Below are 8,629 nucleotides of genomic sequence, written 5' to 3' on the forward strand. Positions count from 1 at the left end.
TTATGCGAATTTTGTGTGTGTAAAAAGGTAGATATAACAAATAACTATCAAAATAATTAATAAGAATCATAGCAAATCTAACTCCCGGTTAATTTTCTGTCCGAATTTCAACTTACTTCTATTATTTAATTTTAAATACACACATAAATCTTATATTTCTTTTGAACCCTTATTAATCTTATATCTATATATTTTGTACTCTTATTAATCTTATATCTCTTTTGAACTTATATATGCAAAACAAACTTTAATAAATTTTTTGACACATTTCTTGATATGTATCGTATATTATTCGAAATTATTTTAATATACATTAATATGTAATATTACAATAGATAATAATTTCATCATGTACATAAATGAGTTTTATTTTGAAAATGATATTTTTGAATTATATATTTTCTCACGTATTTTTATTTTTAAAAGTAGAAGAAAATTTATAGAGTAAAAAAAATTTCAAACAATGTTAGATAAATTCCTACTTCCAAGAACTGAGAAAATCAATTATTCTTTACTAAAAATTAAAATTTAATTATCTACAGGCTAAAAATAAGAATTAAATTGTCGATGCACACACAATTATACATCATTAAACACTTCTAACACATTTCTGTTATATTTTAAATAATAATTTTATGAGCTAAGAACAAGAGAGAAATTTAGACTAGTTTTAATATTATTTAATTTTAATTAAATCTCTCCTAATCCACATACACGCCTATGCACATATATATTATAATTAATTTCTACTTTTCCTTGTTTTCAATACAAGATCTTATATAAATCGTCTCAAGTAATCTATCAGGGAATATTATGACACCTAAAGATATTTTATAAAAATTGGTCTATATCAAAGTAGTATATATCTATATCAAAATAGTATATATTATATCAAAGATGTCTGTAAGACCATATCAAGACGCTTTTTAGATATATCTTGTTTGAGGTGGATCTAAATACCTTGGTCTATATATAAAATATCTAAGAGAAAGACATTAGTCAATCGACTAATGTCGATTGACTAATCGATGTAAAATTCTCAGTCGCTGAATCTCATTACAGACTTGCAAATTCATTAAATTTGTAGCTCACTTGTTCTCCTTGTAGCTCCTCGACCTTTTAATTAATTAGTTGTTGTCATTTTTGGACAGATATCTATGAATCACCTAAAACTGGTATTGGAACCTGATTCGAACTCCTGCATAACTTCTATCACGCGATCGTATAATAAAGCTTTTCCATCGATGGACCACAAGAAATCCATATGAGTGAAAAGTCTATATGGAATTTCTTCCAGCAGAATAACATTTGGTAACTGTTTATATAATTGAAGGACATTCTGGAGAAGAAAAACATAAAAAATAATAATAATTTTAAATAATAACAATAAAAATTAATAATAATAAAATAAAAAATAATAATAATAAAATAATAATAATAATAATAATAATAATAAATAAAATAAATAATAATAAAAATAATAATAAATAATAATAAAAAATAAATAATAAAAATAATAATTTTAAATTGAAAATAATAATTTTTAAAATATAAGTATTTATCTCTCTCTATAAATATAACGACTCTCATGCGCGTAAATATAATATAATATAGACGTAGAATCAAATATAAATGTAACGTGTATTGCACAAATACATTTTTCATTATATTTTTGAACGAAATGTTTTTTTAAACTTAACTACTTTTTTTAAATTTAAAAGTAAAAAAAATATACTTACTGATTTCAAAGTAATCGGATCGTTATCGCCATAAAACATAGCTATGGGTGCAGTAATTTTTTTTACATTATATTTCACAGGTGTTAGCTGTTTATATCGCTCGTAATTGCCCAGATTTCCGTAATCGAAAGTTTGAAAGTTGCCTATAACAATCAATAAGGATCATTATAAACAGGTAAAATATATGTAATTAGAAATTACAAAAACATTTTTTAAAGAGTAAAATTAATTTCCCGTTTACATGCAAAAAATAAAGGGAAAAAAATTAAAGAGAACATACAAATATTTTATTATATAATCAGTCCTTTAATAAATAATATTAAATAATATTAAATAATATTGTGATGATGGAAATTGTAAATTTCAATACTATTTAAATTAATAATAAGAATAAAGATAATAAGAATGGAAATATTAAAACTTAAGATATACTTTACATATACTAAATTCTTTTCTTTACACTTAGCATTATATTATTATATTATTTATTATATTATTATATTATTATAATTAGAACATTATATCATTAAAAAACATGTACCTGTAATACCATTTTGATAATAATGCACAAATGATTTCAAGGAAGTGCCGGCTGGATAATACGACAATATTTCCGGAAATACCGTCTACAATAATTTTATTAGAAAAGTTTAAAAAAGATTGATTTATACGACATATTAATATAAAAGTTATATATTTTATAATTTTTTATTCTTAAAAAAATTAAAAAAGTCATTAAATTATTACAGCGTCAAAATTAGCTAAATCATGTTAAGTTAGAAATACGGTATAACTTACGGTATTAAATTGTGCCGGATCGGATCCTGCGATTAAGGAAAATATTGTAATACATAAAGCTTGAGTAATTGCTTCATCTGCACACAATTTTCTTCCTGCTGTGATGCTCGTTGATGATAACGAAAATAATTCATATATGTTGTTGTTATCGAGAAATTCCTAATAGACAGATATAAAAGATATAAACATGAAAGAACATAATAGAAATTATATAATATAACACATCCGATATTATGCAAATAAAATATAATATCGTATAATGTGTGAAATGATTCGTAAAAATGCGTATGATAATTATAATAAAATATTTTGTAAAAATAATACTTAAAGAATACAAAGTATTTACAAAAGCAAAATTATAAAATACAAGATTGTAACATGAGCCATTCCATGTATATTGATGGCAGCGATGAAAATCAGCAGTGTGAATCAATGTTGAATCATTCCCTCATATAGTATCGATGGCTGCTATTATCTGTGATGTAAGAGGAAATGAAAGGTCGATGTCAAAGATACAAGGTTTTCAAAAGAAGACTTGTCTTTAAGATCAGAATGACGTTACACAACTTTGGGCGATCAAATAAGCTTCCTAGACATAGAAGAAGCGTAAGATACGATTGCTTCGGAAACAGAAATATTTGATATACAGATAGTTTGCAAATGGACTGATTTATGCCGAGCAACAATGAAAGAGAATCTTCGACTTAAATATTATGCCATGATGTTTCAAACGTACATAACGGTGATCTTGAGATGCGCTTAAATGGTGGACAAGACAAATGACACTATAAAGATTTCCTCAGATAAGAGAAAAAATAATGATGTTGTTCCAATTTGAAGGACACTTGAATTAAAAGCGGTGAATTAAAAGCAATAAGATAAATGAACATAGAGAGAGCTAAGGCTTCATTAACAAGAATAGAAGATCGAAATATTTTAATATTTAGATAAGGAAAAGATTAAAGATGAACGGAATCAGCATCTTAAATTCTGAAAGAGGGAACCCAGAACAAATTTTTCTCCATCGTTACCTTAATCTGCGGCGTTAAATTAAAGAAGAATTTGAATACAGGAGACGTTTCCTTCCAAAAGGCAACTGGAGCGAGACAAGTTCCTAATTTTATTTTTGCATTGTATTCAGGTTTCGTGGATAGTAGGACGAAAAATGAGGTAGTTCCCATCGAATGACCGATATAATATAGAGTTTCGGATTTTGTGTAATTAAGTACATAGTCGATCGTAGCCGGCAAGTCTTTTGTTCCTACATCATGATAGCTGGATAATACAAATTTTAATATTCTATTTTAAAATTTTAATATTTTTCTTTATGTGTTAAGTATATGTGTTGTTTATGTGAAACATTGAAGATTTAAGAAGATTTAAATTAAATCTTAAGAAATAAAAATAAGAAAAGTAACATTTAAATAATTATATAATAATTATATAATATTTATATAATATTTATATAATAATTATATAATGTTTATATAAATTTATATAATAATTATATAATGTTTATATAACATTTATATAATATTTATATAATAATTATATAAATAATTTAAGAGAATAAAGAGATTTAGTGAAAAGTTAAAAAACATATTTTTAAAACTAGTAGTGATCAAATAAAATTTCACCTATATTCCCAAAATTTGGCATCATATGGAGACATTTTTACATGTGATCTGCAGTAAGAATTACCTCTATAATTTCCAAACCATATATCGTATCCTTGGTCAGCCAATAGAAATGCTGCAACATAAGATATATAATTAATTTTTCTTTACAATGTAATATAATATAATATTTGTAAAATTGATTGACTAATCATTATTTAATTTTTGGTAAAAAAAATAAAACAAAACCGGTTTTTTATTCAAATATTTTTCTTGTGCTAAATTTATATAACTTGTATTAATAAAATGATATGATATATGCAAATAAATGCAAGTGATACCGTGCATTTTTTCATATAAATATAATTAAAATAAATAAATAAATAAAATAAAATAAATAAAATAAAATAAATAAAATAAAATAAATAAAATAAAATAATTAAAATAAACAAATAAATAAAATAAAATAAATAAAATAAAGAAATAAAATGCTTTACACAGTTGGCCATTTTAGAATTAAGATTTTTTTATTTAATGAATCTATTCATCGATGTTAAATCAGATTGAATAAATGTTTCAATGAAAACAAAAATTGGTAATTTCTGAATTATATAAAGATAATTCTCTGGCATTATTTATTGACAACTTACCGAGATCTTTCTTGGGACCAAACAGCACCCAGCTATCGGATGAGCTCAAGATACCGTGTATAAACAACATAACTATTTTAGGTTGTTTATTATTAGACAGAGGACTGTCAGGTATTCTGTGTATCTTCAAGTTATATCCATCTTCTGTTGTAACGTAATGTTCCTCGCTGGGATAGCCATGTCTTTCCACCAAACCCATCTATTTAAATGTACAGTCAAAATCAGAATGAACTGAAATTAGTAAAGTTTGTAAAATTTTAATTTTTTTATCATTAGAAAAAACTTTATCATTAAAAACTGTACACTTACTATTCAGTTGTCATTGATACAACATGAAATGTATTAATAAAATCTTTCTGTCTAAATAATCAATTTTTTCCAATTACGCTAACGATTTTTGAAAATGAAACGCGAGAATTAAAAAAAATATCTCGTTACACTTACAAAATCTAACGTGGTCACTTTATTCACTGCTCTGGCTTCTTCCGAGTTTTTTACCCTTAGTATACCGGGTTCCTTAGGGAAGAGAAAGTTGAGCAGAAAATTTGTTAAAGATTTGTTAATTTTGTTAAAGAATATAGATCTCTTTGATGGATTCAGTTCTGCTTCCGATAATAATGTAATAAGTATTATTGAGAAGAAAACGAATTTCATGCCCAATTCCATTACTTCGGCGATACTTGCGATCTTCTAAATTGCACAACGAATGCAACATGTAGATATAGACTTTTTTGAAATATTTTCTTATCTCTGTCCGTATCTTTATTGTCAGAAAACCTACAAGTACAGTAAAATTTTAGTCGTTCGTTTTAATATGTCAAAGTTTGATCTATTGTTTTGTTTTTTATTTCGCGACAGCCGAAGACTGTCAATCTTTTATTGCTCATAAATTAATGATATTTTGTGTAATAAAATTAAAATAAAACTCGCATAGGATCAATGATAAAAATTAAACTTAGAAATAATAAAAAGGCCAATATTTGAATTAAAATAATGTACAAAATTATATTCTAAATAAAAAAAATCGAATAGAAAATCATAAAAACCATAAAAATCATAAATCCAAAATCAAAAAAATAAACCATATATTCCAATCCGCTTGCTCTTCAGTAGAGGTAGATATCATACAGAATGTTTTAACGCAAAACATAAGTAAAGCGAATAATGACATAAATAAAAATCGAAAATCATTACATTAAGTTAAATGAAAAATTAAATAAAGATCAAAAATATAAAAATAAATTATGACTTAAAAATCATATTATATAAATAACAGAAAAATTGATTAAATTAATAAAATTATACAAAAATGTTTCTTTTTGATAATTATAGCGGCAATTAGAGATATAAATAGATATAAATAGAAGCCAAGAAATATTTAAGCACAAAGAAAATTGATTCCTGAGTCAACCAGCAGAACAACAAAACGCATAACTAAGTAGTGACGATAGTCATGCATAGAAAATAAATTAAACACAGAATTATATTTCGAGTGATACGTTAAAGATAAATTATACATAACATTAACAGCTGTTTTGACCTGGATATTGGCCTTTTTATTATTTTTAAATACCATAATATTTTTATATAAATACCATCTCCTAAAATTTACAATAAAATAATCGCAGTTTAAGTTTTTATTAAAGTAAACGAAAGAGTTTTTCAAAATAATTTTGATTTGATAAAAGATATAGTCGCTTAAATCTAGTGTTTAATCGAATCAAATGATTAATTTTGCCTTTTGTTTTGTCTTAATTTGTTAAGATTAATTTTTGAAATTTAATTTTTTTGGATTAATAAGTATCTTCTGTATAACTTTACTAGTTATGAAATGTTAGTAGTTATGTAATAATTTGTCACTCGTTACACAAACATACATGCATAATTTTATCAGCTATATAGGTTAGCAATTACGTACTTATACATTTATTACCTATTTGCATTTGACTCCACGTGCGCTTTTTGTCGTGATACTTAACATACCAGTTATGCACATTTAAATTTGTTCAAGTATGGATATATTGTTTATGAAACTATTTTATAGAACTATTTAGCATATTTATATATTTATTTGTTAGAAAATATTTCACTTTTTTTACATCAAATTGTGTAATTTCAGTCTAAATTTCAAATTCAGTAAAATTCAACATTTTTTATTTAGATATTTATTATAATATTTTTGAAAGTTTTCTTTTCTTATTCTTTTTGCTTTTTTAATTTTACAATGAGTTTACAAAATGCATAAAGAAGATTTGTTTAAACAAAGAAATTTGGACATTTAATTTATAAAGCTTTCCTTCTCTTTATATCTTAAAATTTTACAATAAAAATTATTTTTATTTTTAATTGCTAAATAGTAAATTCTTTTACAACTTATTACTTACTTTTATAAGTTATATTAATGCAACTCATACTTAACGCACAAGAAGACAGAAATAAAATTTATAGATTCTCTAATTTTACTCAACTTTATATTTTTCCAAGAAATAAATTAACATTTAATTGTTAGATAAAATAATTAAAATAATTTCGGGCAAAAACGTTTAAAAATGAATATATCTAAAAAGCTTTCTAATTTTATGCATCTTGAAATTAAAAATAGAATTTTTGTTTCAATAATTTCTATCATTTATTTATATTACTTTCTATTTTTCATTTATCCTTTTGTATAATTATATTCATCAATACACACACACACACACACACACACACACACACACACACACTTTTTAACATATTTCGAACTAGAAAATAAGGAAATAAAAGAAAATATTTCTACTTCCTTAAGTATCTAACAATGAGATACCTAATTTGTAAACAGACGAGATCACATTTGTTCAAAAAATGTTCACTATCACGTACAATGTATAAAACTGTGAATAAAGAAGTGCTCCTGCTAAATATATATAGCAATCTTTTATACATATTTTCATGGCCATGTGAGGAAACCTTGATACTTCAATGACGTTCAGCCAATCAACTTTCGAGGAAGAAAAATGCAATATGTCTGAATAAAAGAAATCTCTTTGCTCAATTTAAGATTTCATCGATGCAGATTGAGTCATATTAAATAATGATTAAGATCAAAATCTCAAAATATTTCATTTACATACAAAATTCATTTTAATCTTTTCACGTTTTTCCCAATTATTTTCCGAGACTATTGTTCATTCAAAAAAATGTAAATAAATGTAAATTATTCTGTTTGAACTGTTCTGTATGGAAGGAATGATAAAATCTTAGCACAATTTTTTTCTAGATGTAAATGCAGTTTTAAGATCATGTTTATTTTTTTAAATGAGATGATGTTTTTTCCTACATGAATCAATCCGCATCATTTCCGCATTATTTTCTTATATAAGATGTTTGTCTGTTCATCTTTATTAAACTTTAAAACTTAATCGTTAAAATTATTATTGTAGTTATTAAAAATAATAAAATTGAAAAAAAAAACTTTTGAAGTATTTTGTGTTAAAGATAAGAAAAAAAAGTATATGGATAATAAGTAGCAATTTATATGTGTCGTTTAATTTTTAATTAATTTTATGTAAAGAGAATTTTCGTGTAATTTTAATGTTTATATTATATATAAACTGTAGAATAGTAAAAATATTTTATTACATGATTACAATATTATAATACACACGCAGTAAGATACAGCATCGTTATACAATTGCAGGAGTTTGTCTTCTGAAAGATAAATATAGAACATTAAACATTACAGAAAAACATTTTGAAAAAATCTAAAAACAACTTAAAGATTCTTATCCTCCTATTGATGTCTTTAAGATGTTTTTTATGTTGTCTAGCATGCAATATTACATTA

At 24.0% G+C, this 8,629-nt stretch overlaps 1 protein-coding gene across 2 annotated transcripts; it reads right to left on the reverse strand.

The window, feature by feature from the left end:
- Nucleotides 1–674: 674 nt before the first annotated feature.
- On the reverse strand, nt 675–7,681 carry LOC105249734 (lipase 3-like). 2 transcript variants are annotated; one of them, XM_025405944.1, is made up of 9 exons: nt 7,610–7,681; nt 5,248–5,580; nt 4,804–5,002; nt 4,175–4,289; nt 3,569–3,812; nt 2,538–2,696; nt 2,281–2,365; nt 1,740–1,882; nt 675–1,339 (listed from the first exon to the last, which is right to left on the reverse strand). In XM_025405944.1, the coding sequence occupies exons 2-9, from the start codon at nt 5,467–5,469 to the stop codon at nt 1,163–1,165; spliced, it is 1,344 nt and encodes a 447-aa protein (XP_025261729.1). In that variant the 5' UTR covers nt 5,470–5,580; nt 7,610–7,681; the 3' UTR covers nt 675–1,162. The 2 variants fall into 2 exon arrangements, with proteins under 2 accessions (XP_025261729.1, XP_025261730.1); XM_025405945.1 differs by lacking the exon at nt 7,610–7,681 and adding an exon at nt 6,737–6,814.
- Between the last annotated feature and the right edge of the window lie 948 nt (nt 7,682–8,629).

This window comes from Camponotus floridanus, unplaced genomic scaffold (assembly GCF_003227725.1).
Source record: "Camponotus floridanus strain SB8 unplaced genomic scaffold, Cflo_v7.5 scaffold127, whole genome shotgun sequence".
NCBI lineage: Eukaryota > Metazoa > Arthropoda > Insecta > Hymenoptera > Formicidae > Camponotus > Camponotus floridanus.